The sequence below is a fragment of the Centruroides sculpturatus genome, unplaced genomic scaffold (assembly GCF_000671375.1).
Source record: "Centruroides sculpturatus isolate CEXI.00-Female unplaced genomic scaffold, Cexi_2.0 scaffold1340, whole genome shotgun sequence".
Taxonomy (NCBI): domain Eukaryota; kingdom Metazoa; phylum Arthropoda; class Arachnida; order Scorpiones; family Buthidae; genus Centruroides; species Centruroides sculpturatus.
Window position 1 is genome coordinate 83,154 of NW_019385581.1, and position 19,627 is coordinate 102,780.

The window sequence follows — 19,627 nt, forward strand, 5'->3', positions numbered from 1 at the left end:
GGTTAACCGACCGTCCTAGTCGGCAAATTTCAAATGTCCGCTAGTGATGTGGCGCTACAATATTTGGCTATGTCTTGGCTACTTTAATATTATTTTTACGTGTTTTAGCTGGCAACACTCATTCGACCATGAAAGGGAGCCAGTATTTAAACGAAGCTTAATTTTCTAATTTTTAACGATACAATAGCGACGATTATTATTTTAAAAAATTTTTGTTAGGCTTAACATCGATGAAAATTCAACGCAAAATAGGTTAATAGCGATATACTGATATACTAATATACTAATTACATGGGATATAATAATATACTACATTAATAATGGATTTTTTCATACTTTTCGGTTATCCGACTTTTCAATTATCCGACTAAACCCAGTCCCCAATTAGGGCAGATAATCGAGGTTCTACTGTATATGCTTTCGCAGAAAGTGAAAAAGAATTACAAAAACGACTTCTTTCTATCTCCAAAAATGATAATCAATAAAACCAGAACAACATAGATGATGGTAAATAGTTAAACGAAGTTAAGATTTAAATTTCAGAAAAATTTGTGTTATTTGTGGAAATAAAACCTCGGGAGCATACAAGTGTTCAGTGTCATAAATATGTTCACGTTATTTGCGGAGAAAGCAATGAAAATGAGGGATTTCGTGCAGATGTTACTTTCAACCTCTGTTTAAAAAATAAGCATCAATGCTGAGAGAGAATATGGTAAATCAAACCTCGAAAAACAGTTACATAAAATGATTTTACAAACCAACTCAAAATTTTCTGCAGTTGAAATTGGTTCGAATGTTTTAGTTAGGGTGCCTGATGTTGATAGGGGACGTGCAGCACCCAGAAATGTTTTAGTTGTTGTTACGAGCATTAATCCATCAGATCTCTATCAGTTAGGAAACAACGACGGTCTTCTTGATCGACATTATGCTCGTAATGAATTTACAATTTCTGAGAATAACTATATTAACATTCAAGATGTAACCTCAAGTTCATTAACACTTCGCTCAGCATCCACGTTAATATCTGAAAGTAAGCAAAAGTTTATCGCTGTAAAAGATACTGTATTGATAAATAATGCAAATTTCACTCAAAGAACATAAGCTGCAACTCGATATGTCATGGTAATAGTTCTTGTAAAAATAAATAACTCTGAAACATTCTTGATTCACATAAAAAAAGACTAATTTTACTAATAACAGTTCCTGACAAAGTAATTATTTTTATTAAATTAGTTGTTATAAAACGTTGACGAATCGAGCACATCGCAAAAGATTTACATAAATAATTGCATGTTGTTTGAAAGTAACCAAGTAACCTAAACTAACCAGAACGCGTAGTAGTAAAAAATCGTGAAAGCCATGACACGAATTTCGCTTTGTGGTCGTTTTGAATTAGCCACAACGCGCTTGGTCGGTTTTGTTTTCGCTTTGTCGATTGGGTCTTTGAGCCTATCATATACATGTATACACGTAAAAATGTATATAAACAAATTTTTAGCTAATAAATTAAATAGTGCCAACGTATTTTTAAGAAATTTACGAGTGACATATAACCAATCTAATATATAATCGAGACAGGTTGATGATAATAATAATAATAAGCGCAGAGCCCAAACGGTTAGGAGTTGAAAGTTGAAATTTGGTACACAGTTAGGGTACGTTAGGAGAACGCACACTAAGAAGGGATTTTTCGAAATTCCTCCCCACGGGGGAGAGGGACAGGATTAAGGCTTAACACTTCCATCAACAATGGAAGTGTTAAGTAACAATGGAAGTGCTAAGTAACAATGGAAGTGTTAAGTAAAAATGGAAGTGTCAACAACGGAAATGCTACGTAACAATGGAATTGTTAAGAGAAAGCGACGTGAAAAACGCAGATGCAGTTTTTTTTCGTTTTTGCGAGAAATCGAACATATTTTCAGACCCATCTAAAAATTCTCTAATTAGTGTGGAAACAAGGGGACCCAATTCTTGCATTCTGTGAAAACGGGTAAGGTTTACTGTAACGTAATAATCTTTTTCTTAGTTATCGTTACTTTTGCCCGAGCAATGCCGGACCCACCTGCTAGTTACAAATATATTTGCAAACGCATTCTTTTAAGTGCTGATACTATTCATATTTATTATTCGCTGTCATAAACAAGAAAATATCACGGTTTAATCTCCCCAATGTCTAAGAACATAAAACTCTCTATACAATAGTATTGATAGTTTGTCCTTTAAAACATACTTGTTCAAGTAGTTGTCCACATTTTCATCTTAAATCTAACAATGGAATAAAGCTCATTTTCTCAAAATCTGTCTATCCGAAGCAATTTTTTTGTTGGCAGATAGCCTATATATTAAATAACATTTATTGCTAATCATCTCTATATTCATATGTCATTTAAACAATTCAAAAAAGAAAAAAATTCATGAGTTCTGTTATTGTGAAACATAAAACGTTTTAACGTATTGTTAAAAAGAAGATAATATCATTTAAATTTGAATCATAATTAACAAATAAAACTAGTTAATACAGTATATATATCTACCTTATTTAACACTAAAATTTTACTTGCAGGGTTTAAAAACTGTACTTGATGTGTAACTAAAATGCAAATCTTATCTTTTAAATGCTCCATTATACATCTGAAATAAAAGAAAAGTTAAAATATATTTAAATATTTCACAAATAACACTTAAATATTTACTTTTCGAATATATGTTTTGCCACTGGAACATCAACCGCACTTAGTGGATCATCAAGAAGGAATATATCAGCATCGAGATATAGTGCTCTACAAAGAATAAAAATATAACATAAGGATAAAATAAATATACAAAAAAATGCAACAAAAATTGTTCAAGCATAAGAATTAAACCTATATTAAATTTTATATAATGTAATCTTTTTGCAGTTAATTTTATACCAGTTTTCATTTCACTCCTATCAGAAGTTGTTTGATTATTAGAAGTTAACTTTAACGTTGCAAAATTACGAAGATTTATTGTTTCCTGAGAGAAAAAACAAACCTAATAATAATTGTACCAAATATACAGAGTGAATCAGAATGATGTTTTAAAAATTTCATGTATTATTTTTGCCGCGAAAACATTTTATGACATTTTATTAATTAGGTAATTAATTGCGCTATTGTTTTTATGAAAGTTTTTTAATCAAATTAATTAAATCGTTTTAAATTTCACTGATTTCACTTCCGTAAATTTTTTAAAACGCTATTGGATGTTTTTGATGATATCAGCTAATTTTTTTTTTTTGTTTTTTGTTTATTAGAATTTTTTCCCATACTTTTTTTTCGGTTCCCTTGTAATTTAATAGCATTAAAATCCACAATCTTGTGTTATATTTGCACAGATGCGATAAGTTAGCTCTTCTCCTGCTTTAGATCAATATTCCCCTGAAGCGTACATGAGAACTACCCGGGAAATCGGACTTCAGGTTCTCAAGGTCAACAAGTTTGTAAACAATGTAGACTGCACATGTGAAATTTCACGCCTTGTTAGACGAAAGACTAACAATCCTTACAGCTATATTTCTCAAATAAAAGCATTTATTTTAAATTAATTTTATTATTTTATATAGGCCTACTTTATTTGTAAAAACACTTTTAGGAAAGGTTTTTATTTTGCAGGAGTTATTTCCTGGACATTTTTTGGATGTCAGATTCGCATTTAAGCGGAAATAATTATTTCATATAAAAAATAATTTTTTTGTGGATTTCTTAGTTGCATTTGAATCAAAACAAAAGTATCAAAGCAGTTAAAACATATTTTACCTTGCTAGATTAATTCTTGCCTTTTGCCCGCCACTCATTATCACTCCCCTCTCTCCCACAATAGTCAGATCACCTTTCGGAAATAAGCTTATATCCTGAAATTAAAAAAAATAATAAATATTAACGGAACGGTGACAGAATGCATATGGTTCAAATTACTTTTTCCTCCATTCTGTACCCTATAAATTATGTGTTTATCTATGCACTACAATTCAAATAAAACCTGAAATTTCATTTAAAGTTTATTTATTTTCAACAGAAAAACTACTATATATCGTAACTGATCCAATAATATACGATATTGGATATTGATTTTTTATGTAAATTGACATTTATTAGAGGATGTAAAAAGTGTCCTAACATTTTTACTGTCAAAAATGGTTCAGATGTTAGACTTGATTACAAATTTCGTCAACCGGAACATAAAATGTTTCTTTTACATCTCAGATATCTGTAATGATTAGTTTGGCAATGGAAAAGTTAAATGCGTTTTCGCACTAAGTTCAATATTTAAAAATTTAAAAATTGATAAGTAATGTGATCCATGACATAAAATATAAACGTTCATTAAAATGATGAATATTTTATGCTGTACTGCAGATAGTGCCAACTGAGCTACCCCTGAAGATCAAGCAGAAAATTTGCCAATTATTTTCAATGAATGACTAATTTCCTATATACTGCATTTATTAGTTTTTTTTAGTCTTAATTATCCCATTTATTTACATTCTTCCTTTCATTGTGCAGTAAAATATTCCAGTGTCCATCTGTTTAAGTACTAACATAGGGAAAAGATATTATTAGACTATAGCTTAAAAATGAAACTGCATAACTTCGTTTTACACGTATGGACACACCGAAATCTTAATAAGCGATTACAGTAAATAGGAACCAAAGTATTTGTTTAATGAGACTTATAAAAAGTGTGTAATGTATCATACATATTACAAACTGCACAAAGGATAGTGAAAGTAAAACTGATAGAAATTTTGTCCACTCTCTGTAAAATACAAGAGTTTAATTATTGAACATGAAATACACCAACAGTGTTATTTTTATTCTGGGAATAAATGATTTGTTCCTTTCCATCAGTTAAGATAAGTTAAACTAATCATTAACATAATTTATATCATTGATTAATTCTTTAAAAATATGTTCATTAATTAAAACAGTAAAAAGAGCACTTAAATAAAAAAAGTCAGATTGATTCCTTTCATATCAATGTATATTGTTATTTCAGTTCAAATTCAAAATTACTGATTATCTATATAAATAATCGAGATGGGTTGATAATAATAATAATAAAAAGCGCGGAGCCCAAGAGTTGAAAGTTAAAATTTGGTACATAGTTAGGGAACGTCATGAAAACGTACACTGAGAACGGATTTTTCGAAATTCCCCCCACGGGGAAGAGAGAAAAGATAAAGGCTTACCCTAAAGAACTCGGGTTCTCTTGTACTATTTTAGAAGAGTTTTTTGCGTTTTTGACTGCGTTTTAGTAGACTATCACATTTAGTAGGGTACCAACTGGGAATGAAAGAAGTGTATTCCTTACTAAAGGGAGTGTTCACAATGGAAGTGTTAAGAGAAAGTGGCATGCAAGATTTACAGGCGCAGATGCGGTTTTTTTTTGCGTTTTGTGAAAAATCAAACATATTTTTGGCCCATCTAAAAATTCTCTTATCAGTCTGAAATCACGAAGAACCTAATTCTTGCATTCTGTAAAAATGCGTAAGATTGGCTAAAATGTAATTATCTTAATCATCGCTATCGTTACTCTTTGCCCGAGCAATGTCAGTTTTATCTGCCAGTTGTTAAATATATGTTGTACACCTAATATCACAATATAATCATAATTACGGTTGTTATTACACTATAATAATACTTTGTACTTATAACGATGCTTTTACAAAAATAAAACATTTTAAAACATTTTTTTTATAATTTAATAAATAAACTAATAAATCTTATATTCATATTACTATTTTAACAGCTTAACTAATATAAGTAATTGTTATATTGATATAAAAAGTATAATATAAATAAATATAAGTGAATGCTGAGCTCATAAAAATTAATTTTTCGTATTCGTAGTTGCTATCAGATAACTTTTTGACTTCGACAAACCTAAGTACCAAAATTGTTAATAATTAGAAGGTAACAACAGGTGATTACCTTTTCTAGAGCAGTTATATACAAGACATTCCTGTATTTCTCTTCTTTGAATTCTTCTCCGAACAAGATATTTTCTCTGACAGTTTCGTTGAATACCCAAGCTTCTTGAGAAGCATAAGCTATTTTTCCTTTCACTATCACTTTTCCAGACGTAACAGGAATTTCTCCCAAAACGGACATTAATAAAGATGTCTAATAAGATTAAAAAATCGATTGATTATTTGATATGAAAATCTTTGTATAAATAATGTAAGTGCGAGGTGTGGCTATAAAATAACGAGACTGAAGCTGGAAGTTTAAATCTTGAGTAGTATACTCACTTTAGTTGTGTTTCCTGTCTATATATGGAACTTCTGCTTTCACACAGCGCTGCTTTCGAAACTTTCACTGGTCATAACAGTGATGCATATCATCATCTGTAAGCTTTGTCATTTTTCTCTTGGCAGCAAAAACTCCTTCAAAATGGTGTCCCTTCATAACAGATTTTACTTTAGGTTAAAAGTAGGAGTCACATGGAGCTAGGTCAGACAAGTATGGTGGATGTTCAAGTGATGTGACTCCCTTCTTGACTAATAACTGCTTCACTGACAGAGAAGAATCGGTTAGTGCTTTGTCCTGATGGAGAATAAAACCATTATGCCACAAGTATCGCTGTTTTCTACTCCCTTTCCTGCAAGGTTTCCATATTTTATTTTCAGTAGTATTGGTTCAAAATTTGTTTCACTTTTTGTACGTTTCTCGGTTTTTGTTTTGCAGGGAAATCCACAACAGTCATCGCTTTCACTTTCTCTAGGTCCTCAGAAAATCTTCTGTGCCATTCGAGCACATGTGCACAAGAAAGACGTGCATCTATGTTTGCATCACACAACTGGTGCTAAGATTCAGTAACAGTTTTTTTAATTTCAAAAAAAAATTCAGGGTTGATACGCTGTTCCTCTTTCAAGCTGGTCATTTTCCCGACACGTGCTAACACGTCCACTCGCAGCAGACACTCAGAGCAATTTATAGCGGTAGCAATTTGAGACTTGCTGTTCTTCTTCTAATTTGTTGAAGATCGTTTACTCGCCTACTCACTTCGGTCGACCTGCAACTATTGCGTGCAGGCAATAACAGTTTTTCGTTATTTTTTAGCCACACCATGTACTTTACATAAGTATTTAAATGGTTTTTACATTTTAATGTTAGTATACATTCCTATTGTTAACTGTTTTTATTGTACATTGCATGTTTACTAGAGCAGTGATACAAAATATACTATTAATTCATAGCTCAAACCTCATATTCAGCTTTTTCTTCTTAATTTTCTTAATGAATATATATAAACAGAAAGCTAAATGTAAGGTTTTAGCTATGCGTTGATAGTATATTTTGTATCACTGATTTAGTAAACATGCAATGTACAATAAAAGCAGTTATTAATAAACTTTTAAAAGAGTATTTATGAATTTAATCATAGTTTAATTTAAAATATACATGTGTGCTTGAGTTGTGTCATATAAAACTGTTACTTGTGTATACAGAAGAAGAGTTAAACAGGTAGAGTTAACTATTCAACTGTTTTTAATAATGTAAGGATATGAAATAAAAATCATTTATAAGGTCTGTTTACCGAAATTTACATTTCACAGCGAATATTACTTATTTCAGAACTTTTGCATTGATAGGAACAATTTTCTAGGTTAGTAAAAACATCATGAACAAATTACAATAATTGTTATCATCATAATTTATTGAAATATATATAATAACCATAATATGAATTTTTAAAATAATTCTGTATCAAAACAGAGAACAAAGAAATAGCAACTTGTTGAGTTACTGTTTATGCCTAAAAACATGTTTAAATTAAATGTGTTACGTGAAAAAATTTTTCAAAATGTAATTTTAAATGCACCTGTATACATCTGTATTACATACGTAATTTCACTTGTAAGAATTCAACTATTTGTTACTGAAGCTATTTGTTATCAGCTATTTTCTTTAGTCATCACAGAAATGCCAAGTCTTAGTTACATGAAGTTCAAAAAAACAAAAATAGTTACAAAATTTTTTGTATTATTTTTAGCTGTAATAATCTGTCACAAAATCTGTCTTTACTTCAATAAAAAAGCAGATTTTATAACAGATTATTACAGCCAAAGAAATAATACAAAAAATTCTGTCAATATTTTTTTTCCTCTTTGAATATCTCTTAACTAATACCTAGCGTTTTCGCTGATGACTAAAAAAAATTTCTGTTCTTTTTATGTGTTAAATTCAATTCAAAATAATGAAAAACTAAAATAATTTAAACAAGGTAATTAAAGTATAAAAATTTTATAATTAATTTGATTACAAATAGATAAAATGTTATATTTTTATACTATTTTATTGATAAATGCCAACACTTTATATTCACAAAGCATATAATTAAATTAAAAAATATAACTGAAAAACAACATATTTACCTTTCCTGATCCAACAGGACCTATAACAGTTAATAATTCTCCAGGCTGTACATTTAAACATATCTCACTCAATGTAGGTTGGGATTCCTTTTAAAGGATTAAAGTAAATAAATTATAAGCAAATAATTTTTATTTATAAGAATTAGAAATATTATATCATAAATTAATTTATAATAATATGAATATTATATTAGTAAAAAACATCTGTTAAAGAAATATAAATTATAACAGTAATTAGTTCGTAATGCTTTAATGTGAATTAAATGTACACTATATCAGGAGAATTAGGTGTACTGTAAAAGTTTTATAATCTGGTCTGTCTCTAAAACGTACTGAATAATCCAGCCTCGTTCGATAAAAATTTAGAGTGCCTAGTCTCATCATAGGTCAGAAGCAACACAAACTTTATAAGAATATCTCATCTTACCATTTCGATCACTGAGCCATAACTAAACCAATTTGTAAAAAGTGATTCTTATCACAATTTTATTTCCATTTAGTGTCCATGCAACACTGATATATCTGTCAACAATATTAGTCGTAAGATCAATCTTTCGCGGTTTGTATTGGAATTTCCCATTAATATTTATGTTCGCGCTTACTTCTTTTACATTCAAATTTAGTTTCAAATTAACTCTGGAAACAAGTATGAAATCGGGTCTGCAGTTCTTAATTAAGTCTCATTCAAAATTAGTAAAGAAATTCAGAAAGACACTATTTAACAATTGCTGTTTTTGAGAATTTTAAAATTTTGTAATTTTACATTTCTTAAATATACAATCTTTGTACCTTACAGATATATTTATATTACTATAAGCTTATACTTATTAAACAGTGCTAAACTCTATGAAAAAAACTTATTTTTTCAGAATTTTCAAAATAGTAGTTATGTCTTACATTTTTCCATGTAGCTGTAACATTATTCATCCATATTCCAGATTTGTTTAAATTTCCTACTTCCTTCACAATTTCGATATCATTGGTGTCTTTTTCATGAAGGAGAAGGAATTCCTAAACAAAAATTTGATACATCTTACAAGGAGTATTAATTAAGCACATCTCCCCACCTATTTTAATATTTCAGTACAGTCACAGTTTTTTTTTTTTTATATTGGGAGTAGCTGGCGTGGTTTAACAAGTGACTCAGTCATCACTTGTTAAAAATTATGTAAAATGGATTCAATACATAATGTTTGTGCTTACTTAGTAAATACCTACGTTATTATGAGCAGTAGTAATTCGATACACTTTGAAATATATTTTTTAATTTGTATGGGAATTTAATGTAAAGCTTTCATACAGTTTGAATTATAAAAATATAAAGCTCTGATACAGTTTAAATTATATTTTATTTCAATTCAAAAATGAAATAATTTTTCGAAAATTGCGCTTTCTACAGTTAGTGCCAGGAGTTAACTAGTATGAACCTTGTATGTGTTTGTGTTCTTCATAAAGTATAAACATGCGTTCAATTTTGAATGATTTTAATTCACGTATTCATATATTTTGTAAAAATTTTTATTTTCATCTTTTTCGAATTCATTTAATAAATGTTATAACCATTTTTGTATGTATAATAATAAACATTGTATTATCGAAAGAAAAAGATTTTTATCATTAACTCATTCAGCACCAAACGTTAAATTCCAGATCGACATCTTAGCATAGCTGGAGCACCATCTGTGCAAACACCACAAGCCTTTTTTGAAGAGATCTTATGCTCTTTCAGAAATAAACCAACCTGTATCAAATACATCATGTGCAGTAGTTGTCGTCTCAATAGGTTTGAGAAAAGAAACTCATCTTTAAAGTCGCCATCTTTACCATACCTCGCGTAAACCAGTAAATAGAAGCTCACACATTTATTTGAACAGACGGCTATGGACATTATCGGTCCTTTGCCTATTACAACCAACGGAAATAAATGCATTTTAGTTTTGTGGACCATTTCAGCCGATATGCAGAAGCGATACCTTTACCCAATATTCATAGCAAAACTATCGCCAAAGCCTTCGTTACCAACATTGTTTTGACGCCATTCAACTCCCGTACAACTTCTTACAGATCGAGCCCCAAATTTAATCTCCAAGATGTTCAAGAAAGTATGCGAATTGCTTCATATTAAGCGACTTCTTACAACCGCTTATCACCCTGCCTGTAATGGGATAGTTGAAAGATTCAATAAGACCTTTGTTGATATTATATCACACTACGTATCCAAGGACCAAAAAGACTGGGATGAATGGATTCCCTACGCCTTATTTGCATATAACACTACCGTCCACGCTTCTACGAATGATAGTCCATTCTTTCTGTTGTATGGACGAGATCCAATTTACCCCTTTGACCTTATCACCCGTCCGACCAGAACTAAATACGATGTAGAAGATAACTTCGCATCGGAACTCCACCTTCGAATGGCCAGTGCCCATCAATTAGCACAAGAATATGCCGAAGCAGCAGCCAGAGAACGTCAAAAAATACATCGCCGAACTCATAAAATTCCTACATATCAGGTAGGCGATCGAGTCTTCCTTAATGAAGTTGTCCTACCTCAAGGGTTAAAAAGGAAATTAGCACCCCGATGGTCCGGCCCATTTCGTATCATATCCAAATTAAGTCCTGTCACGTTCCTTATTGAAAATATTCAAACGAAGAAACAACTCCAAGTTCATGCTAATAGATTGAAACATTGCACCGCTAGACAAGAATTCGAAAGGTCAGAAAGTTTAGACCGATCTCCTACACCAACATCTACACAACCTAAGGTATTATCCCGCCAACCTTCCCTAAGTGCAGACCCATGGGACGAATTTATCCTCACCGAAATTCAACCACAACCAGAAACGGATTTAGAATCAGAGGAAGACGATTCCGAAAGTGAAGAAAGAATAATAGAATCTACCCCTAGAGAAGAACCAAGAGAACCTACTTCCTCTCATTCTTATGCATTACGCAGCCGGGGACCAGTGGAAGAACGTCCCTGGATTCTCCCGACCCCTAGACGAAGTCGAATTCCCAAACGAAAGGCTAGCCCGCCAAAGGAAGGAAATAGCGGTCAATCAAAAGTAACAAGACAGAGTTAATTAGGACAACAGACAAAATTTACAAGAGAGAGAGAGAGTAGATTATAAATCCATTAAACCTCTGTATAACGCGAAAAAAAATCATATTGTCGGAAATAATTAATTAGAATGATAACCATATCATAAAAATAATCATATCAATGTCGGAAATAATTCATGTTAGTATTATGCACTCAGAGAGAGAGAGAGACTTTTAAATATTATGTGTTCACAAAACGGGTCTTTATCATTGTCAAATCAAATTTCATCGAAAATCACAAGAACCTCCAGGAAACACCCTACATCCTCTACCTTCCATTGAAACTTCAGCTCCTTAAAATCGATCTTGCTCACTCAGAACAAGCCCGATTTTGGAAAGGCCGGGGTGATGTGAGGGACGAACAGACCCACAATAAAGTGTTATTTTAAATTTTAATTATTGGAAACTTTAATCGGTTAAATTCGAACGTTTTATCGAGTTAGGCTAAAAGCCATAAAAATTATTTCCCACGGAGTTTGTTCCTTGTTGAGTCGGATCAAGTTAGTCAGGGATGTGTCACCAGGAACTTTTGATGGAGAAGACATATTGGACGTGCGACCGTTAAAGGCCATCACCTGACCTCATGGAAAAAACCCAAGAGGAATGAAAAAGGGAAAAAGAAAAACGACCCCGAAGTCAGTCGTCATCCGAAGTCCCTCTACAAAAGTCGTCATCCGAAGTCCCTCTACAGAAGTCGTCATCCGAGGATTAAAACCGTGATCCAGGATTCAAACCGTGCCCCAGGATTAAAACCGTGACCCAGGATAAAACCCGTGCACCAAAATCCCGAAATAACACCGTGACAGAAGTAACACCGTGTCTCCTTAAGAATCTCACCCCACTTCCGTGCTTCCACACCTCCGAGATCCAATTAACGGACAAGAACTAGTGGAAAGACCATTTCAGAGGAGTCAAGAGTGTCATCATACTACAGATCTGCGACCTAGGAAAAAGAAAGGTATTTATCAACCCGCGATTCGGTTGTAAACTCTCTCTCTCGAACGGAATAGTATAATTAAGTCCGCTAATATGCCCGATATCTCTGTATTTTCTTTGTTTATTATTAAAATGGAATTTTTGTTAGAACATATGGAGTCCGAGTGAGTCACTTCCTCGTCTCTCTCCTCACCTCTACTCCGAATCCAAGCGCTCACACGCTACCGCTCGCGAATCTTTAGACTTAACGTCGCGATTTCCGAGTCCCCTAGAGACTCGGTGGTGTCATCCTGACAGGGCGCCAAAAAGGTGCCGACCCTACGGTCACACGTAAATATGTAATACAAAACTTGTATAGTAGGCAAATAACTGCCATAAGGCTGATCTCATAAAAACTGATCAATGTAAACAGAATATGCAAATGAAAACCTTAGTATTTAAATTTTTGTCAACTTGCTTATTAGAGCGATTGAATGAAACGGTATAAGTAATCACATTATCATTTAATACAGTACCATTTTCGCGAAAGTTTATGACATTGGACAGGATATATTAGTGTAATACCCCTAGATAATATTTTTAATAAAATTTTAAACCTGGCTGCCAAATGGACTAAGCAATTAAAGCTAAAAAGCCAAAAATCAGCTCAAGCCGTCAAAAACCAGAGAAAGTTTACAATGCAAACTTATCGCTAATCATCTGCTCATATTTATCATGAGCCTAAAGAATTTGTGATGTGAACAATAAAAGCTATGTTTCTATGATACAAAAAAGTAAGTATAATATATTTATAAAAACTTATAATAAAGTATTTAAAATTAAATATTAATATTTTCCGACAGGTTTTGTATTATTATTGTCATAATGAACTTTAAAAACTATATATTTGAATCTGTTCATTACCTGAAGTCTCTTCAATGAAACCAAGATTTCTGCAGCATTATTTACTGCACCAGAAAATAGACTAACAGTGCTAACGAAAATGTACATTGAAACAGTCATAGTGACGAATACAATTTGGGCATTCAATTGTCCTCCATTTAAGAAAAAAACAAGATATGTGAGGGAAGTAAATAACTTCGATATAGGATATGAAAATATATGCGCTACTCCTTTTGTATATAGAAACATTCGAACTTTTTTCATTTCTTTCCTGAAAATATAAACAGTTTGTTATAACAAATTATACAACTTTTAAAGTAATTGTAAAAAAAAAACAAAAAATGGCAGAAATACAGTAAAATCCGTGTATATCAGAATTACACCAAATCATTTTCTATTAAACAGGTAAGTTTCCACCTTGAATTGTTTTTATTTAACATAAAGAAACGATTTGTTTTATGCAATTTTTTGTTTATACAGGTATTTAATATCACTTACTCTCTGATTTTCTCCACCAATGCAGCATATGGCAATTCCCAGGTGTACATTTTAATTAATCTCATATCAGCAATCATCTCATTCAATAGGTTCAATCTTTTGTCGCCTAATATGGCTGCTTGTAATCTATAATTATGGAATTAAAATTTAAATATAAACATACACTCTTGAAAACATATGTAAAATTATTTACTAAACATTTATCGAGTTATTTTAAGCTGAGCTTTAATTTTATGAATATTTTATAATCTCAACCAAAACTAAATTTATTTATAGACATGAAAAAAGCTGTATAAAGGTTTTATGATTGCAAACGGATAAGCGATATTGTGTTTCTAGTCATTATTACAACACACATGGCAGAAATATATATATGATAATTCAACAAAACTTTTAAAACATTAGTTAGTCATGTTTTCAACAGTCAGATTTTTATAAATATTTGAACAAATTTGCAAAAATTAATATTTTTTTAACATTCTAAGCAAGTTGATAATCTTCAATATTATCTAACTATCATGAATTCCATTCGATATATGAAATTATATACTCGTTAAATATCTGTATTACATTTTTATTAATGATTACTAATTAGCGCATTATTTCTTTATGTAATTTATAGACTTATCACAATTAAATAATTGTAATAAGAAATACCTCAATTTTGAATATAGTTTACTCAAAGCAAATTGCGTAGGAATGTAGAGAAATATAGCCAGGAATCCTGCTAATATAGTCCATCCATAGTATTGCCACAACATGGCAATAGAAACAATGATGAAGAATGGATTTGTAAATAAATATGGAATGCAGTAAATACCCTGTAATAAATAAGAACGTTTCTTATATACAAAACATCTATTATCTCGATTACAAGTAATATAAATCTCACTATTATTATTTTAAAACATTGTAAAGTATATAATAAACATGTTAAGATTTCAATAGCTATTCTTTTTTCTCTTTAGAAGATTTCCTTAATCAGACACCTACAGGACCATACATTGCTAAATTTTGGACATTATCAGTTTATCAGAATTTTTATTTTTAATATGTTCTACAATTTGAAGGATGAAAACTTGATAAAGATGATATTACTAATTGAGAAAATGAAGAGTATTGTATTGACCATAGATAAACAATTTGCAATAAAGTATCCAGGAATAAATTGATGAGGAACAGGATATCATAAATGCAAAAAAAAACAAAGATTTATTAGAATACCAATCACTTAATTTCTGAAAATTTCCAGAACCATGTAGTACGGATGTAATGCTCGTAAAGAAGTCACGTGAAAACGAGACATTGACAAGAAACTTTATTAAACAAAATAAAACCCGTGATGTTATTCGAAATAATTGCACTGAGTAAATGACTCGAAATTTCAATTGTGCGGTATTACATTTTAAATTTCTTTCACTCTATACAAATATTTGTCTCCTATTTGTTTTTAAGTACATGTGCACCACATACAATAAATATGTAACACTAAATTTCAAAAGAATTAAATCGACACGTTTCAGCTCGCACTAATTGGGGAATATTTGTGTGAAAAGAATGGTCAAATTTGCAAGAGTTTACTTTTCTTTTTACAATTTAATCTTGACAATTAAATTGATTACATACGAATTATAAAAATATATATCAGAATAGCAATATCAATGCATTACTTATTATAAAAAGTAATTATAACGAAAAAAATTAATATTAAAGTTATCAATCACTGTAACGATTCACAGTCGAAGACTAAATACAAGGCCAATAAATTGTAACTAGCCTACTGGCCTTTGAGTGTTTGGTTTGTTTACTAGATCACAAGTTTCAGAGAGTTTTCTTCTGTAAATGTTTCAGGCACTGATTTTCAATACTCGAATCTTACTACATGCGTTGTAAATTTTTGAGTGAATCTACGATACACACAAAAACATTAAATTTTTAGCGCCGCACGTTAACGCCTTAAAAATTAATACATATATATTCACCCAGTGACAATCTAGATATGCTTAAATGTCCAATATTGCGTAAGAAATCATCAATCATAAAGATTCCGGTAAACATAACCATGCAGACAGAAAAAAACTGAAAGCAGACAAAAATGTTACTATTGTAGCATAACAATGTTATTGCAGATTGCTATACTTAATTGTATTTAAACTACGTAAAAAGTAAATGTAAAAAAAGGAGTTTTAAAGTGCACGTCACACAGTATTCAACAATGTCTGCAAAGTTCGTATTGCATGTAGCTTGAAAATTTTGCTTAAATTCAGAAACGGAGTTTCAAATTCGTTAATCCAGCATTTTAAATAAGACATAACACATCACTTGTCTTATAAGTTTCAAATTAACAAACTTTTATTATAATTTTATGTGTGACATGTCTACTTAATAACAAATTCGAAGTCAGAATGGTTGAAATCTATCAGAAAAGATTCAATTTAAGATAAAAAGTAAATATAACGGAAATTTTGATAATTATAATTTATATTAACCTGTTATTGAATTACATATATCATATAACTATTTTTATGTCACATAAAAAATATATTATTATTATTATTAATTTACTTTAACAAACAAACAACTTACATTTTGAAATTTGGTGACATCATTTGCTAGAAGGTTTACCATTTGTCCTACATTCGATTTTTCTAAAGATGAAGGACTTAATTTAATTGCCTGCAAAAAAATATATAAAATACATAATTATTCATATTATTAGCAATAGATATTCGCTACGTTTCCTTTATCCAAACCTGTTTTCAAATAAGTTTACTTTTGGTTACAGGAACAAATTAAATATCTCGACGAATTCTTTTACCAATACACGTATAATTATTATTTAAATCGTTTCAAGAATTACATTTCAACCCTTTCAGTTATAAGAATCAAACATAAAATATAACATAAATAAAGCTCCCATAGAAACATTAAAATTTCGATCTTTACCGAATGGCACTTCATCCTATGGGTAAAATCAGATTGATGGGGTATCTATTAACAGCCAACTTAAGCCAATTATTTATAAGAGAATATTTTACTAGAAAATTTCTGAAGTCAACAGTGTACATTTGGCCTCCTAATTCAAACTTGCTTAGGTCCCATGAAGCTATAACGTGCCACTGACAGTAGCATTCTCTCATCACTACACCAAGTTTAGCTGCCAATATGCACAACATGCTCACTCACTGTCTGATGAATTAAAAACAGCAGTCTAATATCTTATTCAATCACGTTTAGCTTTAGTTACATCTGTGAAATTACGAGGGCACGAGGTCAATTCCCTAATTGCCACTTACATGTCAAGTTGGTAAAACTTGTCCACGTTGTCATTCGGATGGCTGCTGTTATCAACTGGCGAAGGTGGTGAGCAAGTCGGCAGGTGTTTTTTCAGAGACAGGAGACAGGTTTAACAAAATAACAAAGCATTTATTATACGGCTAACACTAAAATACAGGAGGCTACACAGAGTTAAATGCAAGGTTAAAAAAGCTTTTTTCTCACTCTTTCCATGTTAAGAGGGCCTCTGTTTGCAAGCCCATTATGAGTTCAGCCAGGCCCACAACGGGTGACTGGGTGGTGAAGGATAGAGCCCGACATATCCAAACGGACCCCCCGAAAAATTCCTCTGGATTCTTTGAACCGTCCGGATTCGTTCTCGGGTCCCCAAGAGCAGTAGGTTGTTACCTTGACTGCTCGGCCATCCAGCCATCAGGTTATATAGGCTAGATGCGATTAAAATAATATTACAAAGCCTATGACTGATAACTGCTTAGTCTATTCTATGACAGCTGTGCCTACTTCGATTACGAGAGAGTGAGTTTGCAGCCCACTGATAATTACCTCTAAAGTTGGAGGAGTCCTACATGCGGTGATGACAGCGCTTTATGGAAGCTTTGGGCATGTTGATGTCTTCTATCGTTGTCTTCTCCGGAAAATGGCTCGAGCCCGTTGCATGGAGGTTTGGGACACGGGGAATCACTAAGATCAAATATAATTTCAGTGTGCAAACTCTCGAGCTTCCAGTGGCTCGAACCTTTTATATCATTATCGTGAAAAATCAAACACTTCATCGGCTTTAGTTGAAGATGACGGTGCATTCTTGTCAGCTATGTGTCAACTTTCAAACTGACTTGTTACTACCACCGCTGACTTCTGATCTAGTTTCTACCTCTCCGTTTTTTTCTAACGAAGATGTTTACATTTGGAAACAATTGACATTAAATTTTGATTTTAATAGCCCCGTAAAAATCCGTTGGCTCACACATTATTTACTCAATTTGGCATGGATATTACAAGGTGCAGAAGTGCTTTTAAGTCCAATGCAAGCAAGGCATTTACTAGACTTTCCTTTAGTTTCTCGTACATTTGACAGAAGCGACTTTGCTGGCGAACATGTCGTTCTAACGTATACGTTCTTGATGGGGTAAAGTCCATGCCCTGTGGTGGCCAGAGTGGGTTGCAAAAGTCATGCAAAAGAGTTCATGCTTTCTGAACCAATGCTGAAAAAATTCTTGTGCAGTGTGCGATAGAGAGTAGCATTGTCATCAAAGAAAGAGCTGTCACATGCAGGAAAAAAACAAGATTGCAAAATGACCTTGATCGGCAACGATGTTCAGGTACTCGTTCGAAGTCATCGGTCTTTCCAGGAAAATCAGCAGACAAGTCCCATTCCAACAGAACATACTCAATATCATAACACTCCCACCAGAATCTTCAGTCGTGTTAATGAAGCAAGTAAGTACCATTGCTTCATGAGATTTCCTCCAAACCCTCTGTCTACTGTCGGTACATAATAAGATGTATTGTCATTCCTCTGATCACATTACTTTTATCCAGTCCAATCACTGCACTCTTGAAACCATTGTAGATGAGCTTTCAGGTTCCTCACAGAAATCAGTGGTTTTGTATAGACCAGCGACTGTTCATACCGATTCTTTTTACTTACCTGTGCAGATAGGGACTGTTACAAAATTTATTAAGATTTTCTTCCAATTACTGCACAGAGGAAATTATTTTTTAGCGGTTTGCTCTGGACGATGATAAATCACTCAGTCAGTCAGCACGAGTAATTTTATATATTTAGATTTTTGGCTTAAAAGCCAATTATCGTTGCATCTTATATATGAGACAAAGGAACAATGAATTTGCCATTTTCTCTTCCTCTTAAGTTGGACCCAGTCGTGGCTTCTTTCGGTTTTTGATTTTTCTTCAAATGTGATGAACGTCTGTTTTTCACTGGTCGCTCTAATTTGTTACTTCTAACAAGGATATTATCCAGGTACAAGTCTAAAGTCGTTGAACTTGTGAGTCCGTACATCAAAGTTCAGTTTATTCTCCGGTTTCAATTTTTTCCTTACTTTTTATCAGCAGATGTCTCAGCAACAAGTAGCAAGTAACAGAGTAAAGAGTGCTTTCTTATATACTCGTGTTTTATATGCACTCGCTTATCAGTTTTGACCTCCGAAGAAGAAGCTATTAGAAAGGTTGCGGCCAAAGTTTCCATGTCTGAAACATGAACGCCGAACGTCGCGCGCCCCTACTTAAGAACGATGCTCGACGTTCGACGTTCACGTTTGAGAGATAAAAACTTCGGCCCCAACCTCTCTATTCATTCTCGGTCAATGACTTATTCGGTCCTAGTCCAATCTGAAAATTTGTCTGTTACAGTAGCTGCAATTGGTTTACGCTTAACTTTACTTTCTAAGATTGGTCAACCAGTTTTTTACAGCATTTGTGAAAGAGTACATTTGGATTTCAAAATTTCATACGGTAACTCCATTAGATTTATTAGAAAACGTTTTTGGA

The 19,627-nt window shown here is 32.1% G+C and overlaps 1 protein-coding gene across 1 annotated transcript in view; it reads right to left on the reverse strand.

The window, feature by feature from the left end:
• Nucleotides 1-19,627, reverse strand: part of LOC111640312 (multidrug resistance-associated protein 4-like) — a 92,167-nt gene that overhangs the window by 58,796 nt on the left and 13,744 nt on the right. The window contains exons 5-14 of the mRNA XM_023386321.1: nt 16,409-16,498; nt 14,480-14,643; nt 13,823-13,948; nt 13,346-13,595; nt 9,299-9,412; nt 8,402-8,488; nt 5,955-6,146; nt 3,780-3,874; nt 2,694-2,780; nt 2,535-2,631 (exon numbers count right to left, since the gene is read on the reverse strand). Of these exons, the coding sequence (XP_023242089.1) occupies nt 2,535-2,631; nt 2,694-2,780; nt 3,780-3,874; nt 5,955-6,146; nt 8,402-8,488; nt 9,299-9,412; nt 13,346-13,595; nt 13,823-13,948; nt 14,480-14,643; nt 16,409-16,498 (1,302 nt within the window). The remainder of the gene's footprint in view (nt 1-2,534; nt 2,632-2,693; nt 2,781-3,779; nt 3,875-5,954; nt 6,147-8,401; nt 8,489-9,298; nt 9,413-13,345; nt 13,596-13,822; nt 13,949-14,479; nt 14,644-16,408; nt 16,499-19,627) is intronic.